Below are 18,243 nucleotides of genomic sequence, written 5' to 3' on the forward strand. Positions count from 1 at the left end.
TCTATTGATGTGGTGTCCGCTATTGCCTGTTTCTCAGGATTGGGGGCTGAAGGGCCTTTCTTGTTGCTCCCTCTTCCCATATTTTTTGTTACTTATATATGCAAGCATATGTAGGAGGCCCAGCTTCCTTCCCTGTTGGCCACAGTCTGATTGAATTGCGCTGACTAGGTGTTCCCACCCACCGCAGTGCACCAGGGAGTTACGGACCAGGCAGCCTATGCGGGGCCCACCCCTCCAGGTCTCCTTCAGGCACTGGGACCTGGGCTGTGCTAGCCTACTGGGTCTCAGCCAGCAGCATCACGTAGGCTAGGCACTGCTCACCAGTCCTGCTTCAGAGGGGGAATGTGACTGAAGTCACTACAGCGCCCTGTTCCAGCAAGTCTGCCTGGTCCCAGAATGTCCTCTGTTGGAGCTTCCTAGATCGTGGAAGAGTCCCAGTTTCTCTGACTCACCGCAGGTCGATGCACAGCTCCCCGCCCATCCTGCTCTCAACTCCATTCACCGATTCCCTTCTCAGAGCTTTCGCACTTCTGTCTCCCTGCCGAGCCGATTCAGAAGTAGCCGTGGCGGCAGGAAACCCAAATTGCGGTTTCCAATGGCACGGGCTCCAGCTTCCACGCTGAGGCTTTGTCTGTTCCTGTTATAGCACCAGGATTGCATTCCCAGTTGGTTTCTCTCAGCCCAATTCGTTCTTGGATCAGCAGGGCATATCTCTTCTCTTGCTTAGGATTCCTCACTCCGCACCATTCCTGGATTCTAAGCTGGGTCTTTCAGAGAGCCTCCGGAGCTGCTGCTATTTTTAATCCCATGTCTAATCAGTCTCCAGTATCTAAGAGGGCACTGAAATGCTTTCTTCTATTAACAGTTCTTTAACCCCAGCTACTCATGACATTTGCATATATGGTGGTCAGAATGAAATCAGTGCATGTTGGTTCTCAACCTTGCCGCCACACTGCAAACATACAGTGGGTAATTAAAAAAAAAAAAGTTCTGCATCCCATCCCCAGAGATTCTGATTCCATTGCTATGAGTGGAGAATTTAAAATTTGCCTCCATGTGGTTCTAAGGTTTGGGTTTGCCAAGCACTGTATTAAAACTTTAAAAGAAAAATAGGTAAAATCATGAAAATTGGTATTAAAGTACAAAATACACTCTGATATCCCATACTAAAAACAATGTTCCAAATATTAAAATAAGCTAATAATTAAAATCTAGAAGCTAAATAAATGTACCCTAGTGAGCTTCATCTTTTTTTATCTTTTATAATCTTTATTTTGATAAAATTCTCTAATCAGTTTTATATATTGATCATTAGGTGAAACTATCTTACCAGTACCTAAAACTTGGGCGAAAAAAAATCACTAGATCTCAGCTCTAGATCTGTTGTGTTTCTTTTTTCTTTAAGCACAGAATTTTCCCTGAGAATTTGGAGGAAATGAACTGAAAAGAGGTGAAATAGAAAACCTCTCAGTTTCTGGCAGGGTTGATGGAGTTTAGCAGATTAACAAGGCCAGTTTTATCACCTTGGCTTTCTTTTTACATTTTATAGCATTTTTCCCCCTAAGGTTTTCAGACTCTGGCATTTTTATAGGGGTGAGCACTTAGCAATGTTTTACTGGTGAGTTAGCAGACCAGAGGCAAGAACGGGAAGTAAAGAATGGTAGCTGACAACAGCTCGTGGAGTTGGGGGGCGGGGGGATGAGAGGTGGAGGAGCTGGTGCCTCTTCAATTCCGCCATCGGGATGGAGCTGGGAAAATGAACTGACAGCTGTTAGATCAAGTGGGGTCCCCCATATCACTTCACAGCCCAGCATCCTCTTCCACTTCCTAATTTCTATTTTTTTCTTACTGAAGTTTCTATCCTACTTGTTTCTTGAACCTAAAGAATATTCCAGAGTAATACAAAATTACAGATTGAATTACCTGATTTTCCTATTAAATTCTTCCTCTGATGTTTGTCATTCCAGATAGAAGCCAGTTCTGTTCATGTGAAACCCTTCTTTTAAAATACATCAACCAGAAAGCTTAAAATCAACAAAAACTCTTGTAAAAAGGAGAAAAGTAAATTTTGTGGTGCATTTGCTACTTGTTTATTTTTTTCTTATTTCACCACCCTTGTACTACCATCATAAATTATGACACTTTGCAAATTATTTTAAGCAAATGGAAATATATGCATCACACTATGAAAGCAAGTACCCAAAAATATTTTCTGAAGTTACAATTTCCATATCTGAACACTTACCTGTGATTCTGTATGAACAGTAATACTTGTTCTTTCTACGGTTTCTAATTTGACTTGTAAAGTATGGAGTATTTCTATATTTGAAAACGGCTAGAAAAGTAACAAGCCCTTCTTCTCTTCAGCACCACACAAAAGGTCCTTGTCAATTTTTCTCCTGGAACGGTAACAGGCTGACCCGAATTTCACTCCTCTAAACAAGGTAAGAATGGCTGCGCAGGAAATCTAAATTTGGCCTAGAAGGAAGCCCAGTGATTTTCCAGGTCAAGGAAAAGGGAAAAGGCAAGGCAAAGCTGTAAACTTTACAGTCCTGTCCAGGTACCTGGAGTCCGCAGAGTTGGCTGAGCTAAGTCTGCCACCTAGTGTTCGATTGTGTCACTGACAGTTACTCGAGGACCTTTTGGGATTTAGTGCTTCTGTATATGGGAATATCACATGACAGTCCTAAACACTTGCAATTACAGCTTTCCGATTAAAAATACAATTTTTAAGTTTACATCTACAACCAGAGAGTTTTTATTCAAGAGCCACAACTTCTATTGAAGTCAGGATAGATGACCAGAAAATATTCATCAATCACCTACATTCAAGGCCAAGACACAAAATGTTCCCTTCTATTAACGAATATTATGCAGTAGTGTGTAAGGTGCATCTTCAAAAAGTAGTATTACATAAAGTGCTAAGTGTTCCATCTAACAAATCCCTTCTCATTTCTATAGTGATCGTCAATATTTTGAGTGCTTTTTCTTTTTTTTTTTTTTTTTTCTTTTTTTTTTTTTTTTTTTTTCTTCTTTTTTTCTTTTTTTCCTTTTTTTATCGGTACCGGGGATCGAACTCATGACTGCCTGCTTAAGGCAGGCGCTTATGCCGCTGAGCTAAACCTCCAGCCCCCGAGTGCTTTTTCTTGTACAATGGTAAAAATGCAAAGTCGGAAGCATATTCAAACCTTGTCACAATGATTAAGATCATAAAATGCTTTTGAAACTTCTTACAGAGACTATTTTACAACTGTTCAGATCCACGCAATCATTCACCTCAGTTTGTGGTGTCTTTTGAACATGACTGACATACTCAGGTGAAGCTAAGTGGTGGGAACTAGACCCCAGATCATTCAGCTCTTCTGGGCTCTGCCCTTCTGACTTTATTTGTTGCATTATTCCAATTTGCTTTATGTCTTAAATAATTGTTTTAATTTAAACTGAGTTAACGTAGACATGGCATACGTGAAGGCAGGTCTTTCTTTCCACCCCTTCCTGCCTCTTGTCTTGCTTTTTCACTTGTAACTCTGTTAGCTGCTTCTTTTGGTATTTTCCTCCCCACTCTATAAATGAAATTATTCTTCTGCTACTTCAGATCTCTCTGAGGTAAACAGCTGAAATTGGATTCTCTCAGAAACAGCCTGGGACAAGAATTCAAAGATGGGGTTAAAAAGATGAGGTGGAAGCATTCCATAAAGGGCAAATCATCAAACCAGCTAAGATTCAGAATTTCTATAGTTTGAATTACCATTGTTTTCCACATTACAGCCAATTTTCACTTCTCCTACATCGCTTCCCTATGCTTTTGAAAACTGTCAATGCTCGGTTACATAGTTTACTTTTTACTCTAGACACTGTTTACTGAACTGTCTGGCCATGAAATCATATTGCATCTATCAGTGAAGCTTTGGGAATTTGGAGTCAGTAGGTGGAATGATCTACTTCTCAGATAAAACAAATGAACCAAGCAATGCTTTCCATGTGTGGAACTCCCTGCCTACAGTACATGAGGCTTCCTTCCAAGATGCAGTTTGAGAGCCTGGATCAAGACAACCTAGTGAAATACCAATGTGTATTTATTCCCCTTACATTTTCCCTTTCGTCTCATGTCACGCTAAGAGGCAAGCCTTTACCGTTTCCTTCCCTTAGTGATTTTTAAGGGGAAAAAATACAGAAGTCACTTTCAGTTAAAACTTCATCTGTCTTTTGAAACATCTGGGTTGCCTGCAGAACAGATGCTAGGAGTCTAAGAGGGAAGTGCAAAAGGGGTGCTCTTAAGATCAAAGAGAGCAGACTGGGGGAGTCAGTAAGCCCCATTCAATTCTTCGCTCTCCCAGAATGGAAAAACCACATTCCCAGGTACTTCCACCTATTCCCATGCCAAGATGGTCCGGCTAGAACCAAGGACCCCTTGGTGGTGACTGATGAGAACCATAAATGGGTGTCTAGAGAGTCCAAGACCCCAAGTCTCTGGCACAACCCTGAATCACACAGGAGCTTCCTGCCAGATTTAAATGGAGTTAAAGGAAATGTCATGTTTTGTACATCTTGGTCCTCTAAGATTGATGTCGGGACCATTTACAGGATGTCAAAGACGGGCTGAGTGCTATCTATCTGAGGTAGACACTGATGGAAAGTGTCAGGATTCAGACTAATTCACGCTGAGCAGAGAATATTCACCTTGGGCAGAAAAGAACTGTGAAACAAGATAGGTATAAACCCAATGAACACATGGCTGATTAGAGAAATCTGGGCTCTGGAATAAACCTAATTTTGAAAGGTACTTTAGAATGCTTTGAAATCCCTGCATCAAACCAGCCCCCACTTTCAAGAGCAACAAAACACAAATCACTCATTATTATCTGGCCTTGTGGAAGTGACTTCAAAACAGGAAACTATCAAGAAAAAATAAACAAATCTTTTTTCCAACATTGCAAATCTCGTATGGATTACTGTAAAACCAAATAACCCATGAGCAGACACAGACACCAGAGGAAAGAGTGAGCCTTTCTGTAGCCTTAATTTGGTAAGATTTACATTCTCTGTAATTCTTGTAAAAGTAAGTTAATTCTGCCTTTAAAAATTAAAATTTTCCCTGGAGAAATGGGAATTAATAGACATATTACCTGGGGAATGGGCCAGTGTGATGGGACAGCAGTGGGGAAATCTATTTTGCTATGCTAGAAAAGATGATTACCAGAAATGGGGCCATTTTTCAATGTTTCTGGTAACAGAACTCCCATCCTCAGAGGAGGGAGGCCCTGGCACACAGTAGGCACATAATAAAGACTCACTGAGAGACAAAGGAGTGACCGAGGCACTCCTGCTTTCATAGCAGATGTTTCCCGCGGTGGCTGTAGCTGCATCTGGTCCCACTGACACCCGAGAATATGTTTATCTGTTATACTTCCTGAACACCCTCCAGCAGGTGGTGACTGGCAGGTGTCTTCACTCACACTGTGGTCTGAGAGGAGCAGCAGGCCAGGCCAGGCCAGGCCAGGCAGCTGGGACTTCAGCCCAGCCCCGCCCTGCATGAAGCAGCAGGTAGACAAACCATGGTGGGGCTGCTTCCCCGGGCTGAGCAGGGCAGGGGACAGGATGGGTTGCTGGGAGGCCCTCCACAAACAGTGTGGCTCTTTTGTTCCTCTTCTCCAAAACGGAAATTCCTCAAGGCCAAAAGGGCTTGCAAAATTCCCGTTTAGGGAGGAGAAAACCATGTCACACTTTCTTTTATACATATGCACTGGGACGATATCCCACGAACGCATTACTGTCAACACAACCTACGTTTGCAAGAAGCTTTGTCTTAACAGGGAGACCAGACTAAGGCAAACAAACCTGGCAGCATTTTTGATGTAGCAGAGGACTGATGCATGATGTCTGATGTCTGAGTAGTACTGCAGTTGGAATGCAGAGCTTTTCTAGTATGTTTCTACATCAAATTTTACATTTCCTTAAAAAAAAGTTTTAAAATTGTTTACCAGTAAGTTCACTTAAATTTTGTTTCCAACAATTTCAATACAAACACATTCCACAAGATGTACCAAGCTAATCCTATAGCATTGCATCCTCCTTGACACTGTGAACTCCCAGCACTGTAAACCTAAGTGTGAATGACAGGAAAAAAAAGATCTTATGCCAAAATGTATAAGAGAGACAGGAGCTACGGCTGCTCAGGAAGAGCCAAAATATTTAGAAAGACTGTAGGAGACAGATGTGAAGACCATTATTCAAACCACTGCAATCATATAAGCTATCTGACACAATTTTTGCATTACTTATAAATTATTTTAAAAATCAGGAAACTAGGGGCCAGGGATTTAGCTCAGCGGCATAAGCACCTGCCTGGCAAGCACACAGTTGTGAGTTCGATCCCCGGTACCCCCCACCAAAAAAAAAAAAAATCAGGAAACAAGTCATGTTAAAAATAAACATTTTTAATATAAAAGAGAAAGTAAATATGCACAAAATACTAGAAGCAAGCAATCTTCAACTTGAGGCATTTTTCTAAAAGATACAAGATCATTTTTTAAAAGATACAACAAGCATAGATAAATCACATTCATACCTTACCAATGTTCAACAAGTAACAAATTAAATTCATAATGAACTATGAGTATTTTCATGTTTTTCACCAGCAGAAATTTCATAAATGGTAGCAGTTCATTTCTATATTTTTGAGAAAAAGAGCTAATATAATAATACACTTTAATGTTTTATGTATTACTCGAAAGTACAAATAACCCTGTAGATAGAGTTCCATGATTATTACCTAGTATAAAAATATCAAGACTTTCATGAAGTATAAGTAATATAACTGAAACTATATTTTAGAATATGTTTCACAAATGCAAATCCATTTTTTCTCTTTGGTTCCCAAAATAAAAGAGGTAGGTTCAAATAAAATAAATGTCTATTACATCAATAGATTTTTGTGAAAATGTTGCAATTTATATCACATAGTATTAGAAACTAAATAAGGCTAAAAAGTGTTAAGAAAGAATAATCTCAACTAATAAATACATTTTAAGTTCTAATCACAAATCAGAAAAGATGACTGACTATAAAAATGACTTCAGTAAAATTTTTTAAAAGCTACAAATTTTATAATTTTCTAACATGTTCCTAAAACTTGAGGCATGTTAAAATATGGATGTATATGTTCACAAATCAGGCCCTTCATTTAACTCTGGATGTCTAATGCATAAGATTAATACATACTAATATCACTATGCACTGTTCTCTTAACTTTATGCCTCCCAACTGAAAACAGCAGGTTCAAAGAAATCCACCAGTGAGGAGGAAATGAGCATGTAATATTCACTCATGCTCAACCCACGTCAGGTCATTAAAAAGACTACCAAGAATGGTCCCAAGAATCCTTCCTGATTAAAACAAAATCTCATTCAAATAGTAGGAAACAAAGGACAAACAGAGAGATGCTCTTCAGAAACTGATGCAAGTAAAAGGGTTTCATTCCCTGCTACTTTTCAAAGCAAAGACAAAATAAACAGAATCTTTGAAATAAGGTGTCTTGTGTTGATAATTTAGTAGCAAATAAGACAATTAGAATGTAATCCTAGGAACCAAATAACAATGCAAGTAAGACAGAAAGTGTTCACTAAAATTATTTTAGTACTCTCCATCATGAATTCTGCCACTTATGTTCATTTCTCATCCACTTGAAGAAACACAAGAACATAAACTCTATTCTTGTTTAGCTGCCATAAAGTATATTTTAGGTACAATGATTTTCTATTAATAGCTCTGTTGGTAAAATTTTACAAGTCTTCAAAGGCATTCAGAATACATAAAACAAGTCTTAACATTGATCAGTTCTAAAGACAACAATTCCTTTATAAAGGAACTGACATACAGCTGAACCAACCAAAATAAAGAATTGTGATTTATAATTGTACCATGCAAAGCAAATTTAATTCAAGGAAGTGCATTTTCAGACTTAGGATTCACGGCACACATTTGCATAAGAACAAATCACAAAAAAGATACAATTATGTGGTTTCTTCAAAAACCATTAAAACCATAATTTCTTAATACACAAAATCGAACCCAAATATTTGAAGTAATTTATGAAATGCTCTTCCATTTTGTGGAAAAAATACAGTTTCTTTTGTCATGAACATGTTGCAATTCTAAGGAGACATTGAAGAGATTGTAGAAAATGTTAATAGTCGTTCTGAAGCAAAAACTTCCGTATGTCATTTCTGAGTCACCCCTAAAGTTTGCTTCATATTTTCATACACCACATAACTGATGCCTACAGCAGGGAGCACCTTCATGAAGTTGGGGGTGATGCCTCTGTAAAGTCCTGGTATTCCTTCTTTGGAAATTATTCGTCGGAAGAGGCCAATCATGTTAAGCTGTGGGGCTCCTTCTACCATGGCTAGAAATTTTTTTTAAAAAAAAGAAAAAATAGGTTGATTCATTATTCAAGTATGTTTGATTATTATTACAGTAAACAATCAGGATTCATAACAATATCTAGAATACAATGAAAGGATGAAACAATTTCGACAGGTCCAAGAAAATATATTTGTATATAATTCTCTTTGTAGAGCAACTAACAGTGAGTGCCTTACCTATGAAACTGATGATAATACTGTAGTAATACTTTATTGATTGATCACTGTGTGCTACATATTAGGTTACTTTCCATTCTAACACTATAAGGTAAATACAGTCATTTTATAAATAAAGAATTAAAGGCTTAGAAAGATGGAGAAGTCTGTCTAAAACATGTAGCTAGCAAATGGTAGAGCCAAGAACATAAGATCTATTAACTGTAAAGCCATATGCTTCCTATCACACCGCTCTGTGACCTCGTCTTCCCTTGTTCATTCACTAAGCAGTGAGGAGAGAACAGTTAAATTTTGCAAGGTAGGAGAAGTAAGAGGAAGGATCAGGAAGTTTAGGAGAAGTACAGAGAATCTTAGCCTTGAAAAGTATCTCAATAGGCAAGAAAAGGTATAAATGAAAGTCTGTGCTGCTGCCACAATAATGTAGCTAGGACAGAAACACAGCGCTAGGAGTACAGCTGACTGTCAGATGTGCTTTTTGTACAGAGAGCCAAGTTGTGCAGACACAGTAGTACCAAGCTGCTGGACATGGGGGAGGTAGTAAAGAAGTGGAGATGAAGCAAAAATTAAGCGGGGCGGGGGGAGGTTCCTAAAATCTTGTGGGAACCACTCAACTGGGGACATGATAAAGACAAGAACTCATTGTCCAGTGCAGGCACACAGTGAGACACACTTATATAACCATGACTTAGCATTAGATAATCACACATGTGCCAGTGAGGCCATCATGCAAGAATGTAAATATCTGGTAACGACTTGTATAAGAATTAATTCAATGAAGTGCCTGCCTTGCACTCTGCCCAGCTCCCTGCTGTGGTTGCTGATGTCTTGCACCCATGCATTTTTTTTAGCAGGGGAATCTCACCAGCAAAAATCTCCCTTGCCCCACCTCTTCAAACATGTTATTGAGGGTTTAGAACTCCTGCTAAGAACTTCACAATTTACTCTGAAACACTAAAGAGTGTCAAAGAATGGTATGAAATGGTCAGAACTTGACTTCAGAAATGGCAAATCTGGCAGTCAGGCAAAGACCTGGCCTGCCGGACTGGCAGGTTTTGCTAGGAAACAGTTTGAATCATACTGCTTGGGTCTGAATTCTGGTTTTGTTTTTTTTTGTTTTTTTTTTTTGTTTTTTTTTTTTTTGTTTTTTTTTTTTTTTTTGTACCAGGGATTGAATTCATGACTTTACATTTGCTAAGCAGGCACTTATGTCACTGAGCTAAACCCCCTTGGGTCTGAATTCTATCTCCACTATTTACCAAATATATAACCATGCAGAAGTTCCTTAATCTCTCTTTTCCCCAGTTACTCATCTACAAAGTGGAGACAATATTAGCATCATGCTCCAATGGTTACATGAAAGAATACATATAAAACATTTAGTTCTCTACTTTGCATTTTCCTCTGTAGCCATATGATCATCTCTCAGCTTCTTAAATATGGCTTACTCCTGCTCATACCTCACACATGCTTTTCCTTGGAACAGAATGCTTCACTGCCCCCATCTGGGCCCAGCAAACCCTCACTTGTCTTCCCAGTCTCCTGCTGGAATCAGGTTTGAGTTCTTGCTCTGTGCTTCCCTAACAAAGGGCAGGTGGTTTAATGCGGTTACTTGCTGGATGTAGGTCTTCTCTACTCTAAAAGACAGCAACCACATCTGACTTGTTGAGTGCTCTAACCCTGGCATCTCGTAGAGTCTTCAAATACCTATCAATTAATGACTGACTTCTTGATCCAAGAGGGATGACTGACTTTGGAAGAGAGGTGAAGGACAAAGCAATAAATGCTTGAGATCTATAATTTAAAGAAATGATGGTAGGTGAGACTACCTGCAGAAAAGGGAGAAAGGAAAAGAAAGGCACAGAATGCATACTTTATAGGATGGGTATAGAACTAAAAACAAAACAAAACAAAAAAACCAGTTAAAAAAAGAATAATCTATGAGCTTGGTAAAGAACCAGTATCATACAGTGTAAACCCAAGCTAGTGAAGGAGAAAGTGTCCGTGAGGAGGAATCATAGGTCAAAAGTGAAGTCCAAGCAGCATCAATAATTCTAGTTATCGTTTACCAAGAATGTAGCAAGAGTCAGTGCTTTACGTATCTTGATACTAATTCTTCTCATTCCCACTCATAGAAGAAAACATGAAAACCTTAAAGAGATCTGGGGCAAGGATCTGAACCCAAATTCATCCACGTACCAAACTTTATGCTCTTAAAACACACATTCAACACAGACCAAAGGAAGAACCTTATTCTGCTCATATATAAATGACACATACACATTCAGTGTATCTGGCATTACAATTTCATGAAGAAAGAGATACTACAAAAAGAATTTCTAAAAAGAAATCTTAGGGATGTAAAAATTTTTAAAAAGTTGAAAAACTGTGTCTTAAAAACCATCCTCAGCTGTTTCAGCAGGGCTTGAAGTTTCAGCATCACATGACTGATTCGGAACTTCCATCAGTGCCATCCTTTAACCAAAACCTCACCTTGAGCTTGCATGCGAGTCCTCACCAAAGCCAAGGGGTAGCTGGCCAGCTGGCCACACGTGCTGGATAAGGCACCACATCCCAGCAACACCATGACACCGGGGTTGGCAGAGTCTTTTGCAAAATTATCCAACCAATGGGACTTCAAAAGCTGACCAAGAAACAGAGAAAGAAGAAAAAAAATAATGAGCCACTAACTTGACAGCTGCTTTTATAAGAGGTTTGCTCTGGTTACTCATTTTCTGCTAAACAAACATGAAAATCAATAGCACACCAACCATTAAATAAAAAGACCATTCTTATGGTATTAATAAAATAATGATAGTACTAATTATATTTTATTTAATATATATTTCACTTGGTCTTTATAAAAACTCTAACTTGGATCTATTATTCTGATTTTAGAAATGAGGAAATTTCATCTCAATGGAGCTTTTTAACAAAGGCTCAAAATCAGGTGCGCTGGTCCAGGGTCACATTCTTTCCCATTACTCTACATCCTGCATTTCATTAGAAGGAATAACAGGGATAAAATGTATCAAATATATTAACTTTTTTTCATTACAGGAAATGAACCCAGGCATTCCACATTCTCAACCTCCCCACCCCCACTTTTTTTTTTTTGAGACAAGTTCTAAATTGCCCAGACTGGGCTTGAACTTGCAATTCAACTGCCTTGGCTTCCAAAGGCTGGGATTATAGGTGTGTGCTACCAGACCTGGCTGCTGTGTCAATTCTTTAAACACAACACTTTGAAGTATAATAATATATGCTAATATGTGAAAAGTTATATAACACTAAATTTCTATTAACCCTTTAATATTATCAGCAGATAGAAATAATCAGGACATTATATTCAAAGTGCTAAAATTAAAAAAGAAAAACCTACCAACAAAAAATATTACATGGCAAAACTGTCCTCTAAATATGAAGAAAAAATTAAGAGCTTCCCAGATAAATAAAACCAAGACAATATATCACCATTAGACCTGCCCTACAAGAACCTTAAAGGAAATCAAGTTGAAATAAAAGTACAATAAGAAGCAACATGAAACTATACAAAAGGGTAAAACTCCACGAGTATGTATGGAAAACTATAAAATCCTATAGTAGGATAACATAGGTATAATAACTTTGAAATCTGTAGCAGAAATTAGAAAATGAAAGTCTTAAAAGTAACTGAAAAGCTATGCTAATGGATACACAGTATTAAAAGAGGTTATATGCGTCATCAGTCACAAAGTAGGGGGAAGGCAGAGTTGCAAAGGAATTGTTAACAGTTTGTATCTAGACACAAACTCCAACAGCCACACATGCCCATAGGTGAGAATTCTGGAAAGTGGTTACAGGGAATTAGAGCTGGTTTGCTGTTAGGGCCTGGACAGAGAGGAAGTCCCTATGGGTGTGGCCTGGAAGGGTTTATCCTCCTCCCCAGCTCCTCCACTCTCTCTGCTTCTTGTCTGCTATGCCAAGAGCAACTCTCCTTTGCCACACTGTCCTGCATTGGAGCCAGATGACTGTAGACTTAAACTTTTATTAGCTGTGAGCTAAAAACTTTTCCTCTTATAAGTTGCAAGTATCAGATACTGTGTCCCAGTGACAAAGAAAGTGACTAAGATAAGAATGGAGTTTTAGTAGCACAAGTGCCTTCCTGGCAAGCACAAGGTCCTGAGTTCAATTCCTGGTATGAAAAAGAAAAAAAAAAGGACTTCCGGGAGAACATGGCGGACAGATAACAGCAACTACCGGAGGCTCTCTGAAAAACTAGGCTCAGAAGCCAGGTATGGTGCGACTAAAGAGACATAAGCAGGTGGAGTTATGCTCTGCTGACTCAGGAACGAACTCGGCTGAGAGAAACCAACTTGGAATGCAGTCCTGGTGCTAAAACAGGAACAGAAAAGTCTCGCTGCTGAGGCTGGACCCTGTGCCATTGGAAGCCACGATTTGGGTTTCCTGCCGCGCAGTGGCTGGCTGCCTCTACATCGGCTCGGCAAGGAGAGAGAAGTGCGGAAACTCTGAGAACGGGAGTCTGTGAACGGAGTCTAAAACAGGACGGGCAGGGAGGCATGTTCTGACTTGTGGCGAGGTGAGTGAGAGAAACTGACACTCCACCACAGTTTGACTCCAGCAGACTTTCTGGGCCCGAGCAGTCCTGCAGGAGCAGGGCGCAGTGGCGACTCCAGCCACACATTCCCCTCTCGGGCGGGATTGGTGAAAAGTGCCTGGCCTGGGTGACGCTGTCGGCGGACCCCGTAGGCTGGCCCAAACCAGATCCCAGAGCCTGACGGAGGCCAGGAGGGGCGGGCCCTCGCGGAGGCTGCCTGGTGCGCATCGGTGAGTGGGAACACCTAACCGGCGCAATTCGATCAGGCTGTGGCTGACAGGGAGAGAAGCTGGGCCTCTCATATAAGCTTGCATATATAAGGAACAGAGAATATGGGAAGAGGCAGCAAAAAGAAAGGCTCCTCGGCCCCCAATTCTGAGAAACAGGCAATAGCGGACACCGCACCAATACACATAAAGCACCATATAGAGAGCCTCATAGACCAATTCAGGAATGAAGTTATCAACGACCTGAAGCTAGAAGTATGCAAAATAGTTGGAGAAATGCTAAGCCCCACCCAAGAAAAAACAGATGGTGGAATGGAAGAACAGAAAAAGAGGGGAGAATTGTTTGATGGAGAAAACAGGGAAAGCATAGAATACGTGAAGCAGGTTCAAAGGGACTACCAAGAAACTAAGAAGTCTATCGAAGACTGGCATAACAGCTTGAAAGAAACTAAGGACAGACTATCTGAACTGGAGGGCAGAATTGTAATATGGGAGAATGAAATGAAAAACTTCTTAAAAATAACAAAGAAACAAACAGCAATAATACAAAGACAAGAAGATGATAAGAGGATCCATAACTTAAGGATTAAGAACATAAAAGAAGAAGTAGGGACACAAACAAATGAACTACAAAAGCTACTCACAGAAATAATCCAGGAGAATTTTCCTAATTTAGCAAAAGGTAAAGATACTCAGATGTATGAGGCATACAGGACCCCAGCTACCTACAACCCAAACAGAGGAACACCCAGGCATATAATAATAAAAATTCCAGAAATTCAATACAAGAACAGAATATTAAAAGCTGTCAGAGACAAGAAACAGACCACTTACAAGGGAGCACCCATCAGAATTACAGCAGATTTCTCTGCACAAACCATCAAATCACGAAGAGCATGGGGGGAAATAATTCAAGCTTTGAAAGATAATAATCTCCAGCCAAGATTGAGATATCCTGCACAACTGTCCCTGGAAATTGATGGAAAAACAAGGTGCTTCCAGGATAAAGAGGAACTGGGGGAATTTGCAACCACCAATTCAACTCTACAGAGAGTATTGCAGGATATTCTAAAAAAAGAAAAATACAAAGAATCCAGAAATAGTGGAGGCCACAACTAATGGAGCAGAGAACAAAGTGAAGAAGACAAACTGACAGCTACTGACAGAATAAGAGCTCAACAGAAATGAGGCAGAGAAGATTGGATGATAGGAACAGCTATTTTGGAGAAAATGACATCTTAATAGGTAATACTGATTCAGTATCATCTTGTTTTGAAGTCTCATCTAGCTTTTGTCCTTCTGTCTCCAATGGTCTAAATAGGTTGTATCTTACTGGATTTTATTATGTATGATAGTATAAGCAAAAACCTTTTAAAGACAAGGAGATTATACAGAAACCATTATTCATTTTCTGTTAGTCGATTCTAAATTCTCTGTAATGCTGTCATTCTCTTAAATGGTTTTACACTGTTTTGATATACTTAATGCTACAGTATACGAAGTTGTACTCAAGGATTTCAAGGAAAGAGACAATATGGTAACTACTTTTAGGTCAGGATTATCTGGTGGTGAAACACTATTCTGCTTAAATGGTTATGTTTTGATCTGTGCTGTTTCGTTGTTATGCCCTCTTTTATCTCAATCTCCACTCCATTATTTACTTTTTTAAAATTTTTATCCTTTTAATTAAAGGAAAAAAAATAACAGGATATATTATAGTAACCCACTTCGATTTTCCATTACCTCGATTTAAAGCCCTGTATTACTCTCACCATCTGGTTTTTAACTGATGTTCCCCTATTCTGTTTTGCTGGATAGTATCAGGTTCGAAAATTTAGGCAGCAGCTGTGAAGATAATGAGATTCATTATAACGCCCATTCTCGTTGACTTTTATCTACTTTTGAAGACCTACAATGTCTCCAATGGTTTGGTTTTGTCGGTTTTGTTCTTTACTGTTTTGTTCAATTGTATTATAACTAATGGTATAGGCAATTCTATTAGAGATAGAGGGAGGCATTATGGTAACCATTGTTGATCACCTTGTATTATGTTTTCACATTATCTATTATGTCCACCCTTTTGACTTGACCGATTCTGTTCTGTTATGTCACATTTGGTTTTACTCTCTTCCAAAAAAGTAATAAGAACCGTGAGAGCAATGAAACCCAAAATGTGTAATAGTCATTGTACAAAAGAGAGGAAAAGAAAGTGCTCTAAACTATATAACTGCATTTATATTTAAGTGTATAAGATAGAAAATGATATTACAGAGTTTTATTGGATCATTGAACAGAACTGTTTGCAGTATCATTGATGGAATGTCCACTTTACAAGCTTTAATTTTGTGACTTGAACAATTATTTCTAAGATGACAATATGTAATCCATTAACTAGTAATTTCCTACTGTTCATTTTTTTTTCTGCAAATCTGTATAACTTGTACCCTTTCTCTGCTTTTTTTTTCTTTTCTCCTTAAATAAAATTTTAAAAAAAAGGAAAAAAAAAAAAAAGAATGGAGTTTATATACAATTGAAGTTAAAGTTGTAATCAGTTTACAATAGATTGTTATAACACAAACATTTATATAATTGCAATAGTGACCACAGAGGCAATATTTACAGGACATACACAAAAGGAAATGAAAAGGGAATAAAAAATATGTCACTAGAAGAAAAAAAAGCAACACTACACAAAAGAATAAAGCAGAAGAAAGAAGAGGCACAAACAACACAGAGAAAACACTGAACAAAACATCAACAATCCGTTCTCTAACACCGTATATATCCTACTCACCCTCCCCACTCAGCAACAGACTTGATCCTTTCCAAACGCAGCCCTGACTTCCATCTATCAAAGCACACCCACCCACACTGTGCTTTAGTTGTTGCCTTGTCTCTCTCTCCAGTAGATCTGCAGTTTCTCACAGGCAGGCGCTAAAACCTGTACTATCAAACCCAGCTGATTGCACACGGTGTCTACTCAATAAATGTTTGTCAGATATATTATGAAATGATTTATGTGTTAAGGTTGATCCAAGGTTTGTATTCTGAGTTTTGCCTCTTTGATACAAGAGATCAATCCTTCTAGTCAGTTGGTTTTGTCAACATCGTAGTTTAAGAAATCAAATAAAATGTAACTTTTTTACTTATTTGTGCCTCTCTCATCCATCATACCATCTTCTGAGCTAAAAAGAACTATCTGAATTTGAATCCACTTTCTTCATTAAATAAAATAATTCACAAGGAATCTAATACAAATTAGTTCCATCTATATGTGATCTTACATCACCAGGTACTTGAAAAGAAATATCAAAGAAAACATTCTGGCAGAGTCTGGTCATAAACTATGTTCTATATCTACTTCTCTATATATAATCAAATTCTAGCAATACTAGCTATATAACTATATTTGTAGGTTCAAACCAATGCTATAAACTCACCTCATACACAGCAAGATCTATGCCCGCGTAAGGTATGATACCTAATAAATTGGGAACATAACCTTTGTAAAAAGCTCCCAAGCCTTCATGCTTCAAAATCTTCTTGGCACAATCATACATTCCAGAATATTGGCCAGTTTTGCCTACAGCCAGCCTGGTTTTCAAAACCTAGATATGAAAGAATTTAACAAAATATTATGACTCATATTAACTCTAGCATCATAAAATTCAAAAGAAGCAATTTTTTGGAGAAAAAAAAAATACCTAGCACGTCTTGTCACTCAAATGATTGTTTGATTATATGATTTCCCTTTTTTATTACTTCTATTGAGGGGCTAAGGCCAGAATCAGGAAAACACATTTATTACAAAGCAGATCTGTCTGAGAGAAGTGACAGAGGAAATGGAGAAAAGATAACCTACTGATATCAAAATAAAACCATTTGATGTGAAAGGTCCCAAGGGGAGTGCTCATGTAAAGGGTAACTCTAGTCTTTCTAGCTTGAAGCATAAGATGTTGGAGGTAGGAAAGTGATGCTATAATTGAGAGAGAGAATTTAAGAGGATGAACAGGTATTTATCTTGGTTAGGTCTTAATTATTAAAAAGTCCTTGTTATATCAATAATAATATTCAGGGGTACAGTACTGTTTTTGCTCTAAAGTAGAAGTTGGCAAATGTGTTCCATAAAGGCCAGAGATAGTAAATATTTCAGACTTCATAGGCCTAAAATAGCAGGTGCCTATTGCATATTCATCCACTTTTTTTTTGCTTTGAACTTATCTACCTCTTAAAAATGTAAAACCCATTCTTAGCTTAAGGCTGTTCTAAACCATCCGCAGGTGTATGACCTGCCAACTCTTATGCTACATAAAGTTGTCTAGTTAGGATTATCTTCCTATCATCAAATCCTGAAGTTCTATTATTAAATTCATGGTACATAAACTCTTTGGAGAAGAATTGAGTTATAATTCTCATCAATACTAAGGCAGCCAGCCTCTAAGGCAGCTCCCAACACAAACTTTGTCTCCAAGTATGCACAGCTGTGTGTGGTCCCCTTCTGCACTCTAGCAGACTTGCTCTATGTGATCAGTGAAACACAGCAGAAGTGACAAGTGACAGAAGTTTCCACCTTGAAAGCTCACTCTTACAAACTCTCTCTCTCTCTCATGCTCTCTCCTCCTTTCTCTCTCTCTCTCACACACACACACACACACACACACACACACACACACACACACAACCCTGTAAACCAGATACCATGTTGTGAAGCCTACAGAAAGGCCACATAACAAGGAACCAACACTCGCAGCCAACAGCCCGTGAGCCATGCAACATCCACACGGGTGAGCATGGAAGTAGACCCTCCCAGCTGAGCCTAAGG

At 38.7% G+C, this 18,243-nt stretch overlaps 1 protein-coding gene across 2 annotated transcripts in view; it reads right to left on the bottom strand.

Annotated features, from left to right (window-relative positions):
- Positions 1 to 6,416: 6,416 nt before the first annotated feature.
- Positions 6,417 to 18,243, bottom strand: part of Slc25a24 (solute carrier family 25 member 24) — a 48,229-nt gene continuing 36,402 nt past the window's right edge. The window contains exons 8-10 of one of the 2 annotated variants that reach the window (XM_063255226.1): positions 16,862 to 17,029; positions 11,091 to 11,241; positions 6,417 to 8,404 (exon numbers count right to left, since the gene is read on the bottom strand). In XM_063255226.1, coding sequence (XP_063111296.1) covers positions 8,220 to 8,404; positions 11,091 to 11,241; positions 16,862 to 17,029 — 504 coding nt within the window. In that variant the 3' untranslated portion in view covers positions 6,417 to 8,219. The remainder of the gene's footprint in view (positions 8,405 to 11,090; positions 11,242 to 16,861; positions 17,030 to 18,243) is intronic. The other variant, XM_063255235.1, reaches the window with a different exon arrangement.

This window comes from Cavia porcellus, unplaced genomic scaffold (genome assembly GCF_034190915.1).
Source record: "Cavia porcellus strain 051 isolate PalLab524CR breed Dunkin Hartley unplaced genomic scaffold, mCavPor4.1 scaffold_1, whole genome shotgun sequence".
NCBI lineage: Eukaryota > Metazoa > Chordata > Mammalia > Rodentia > Caviidae > Cavia > Cavia porcellus.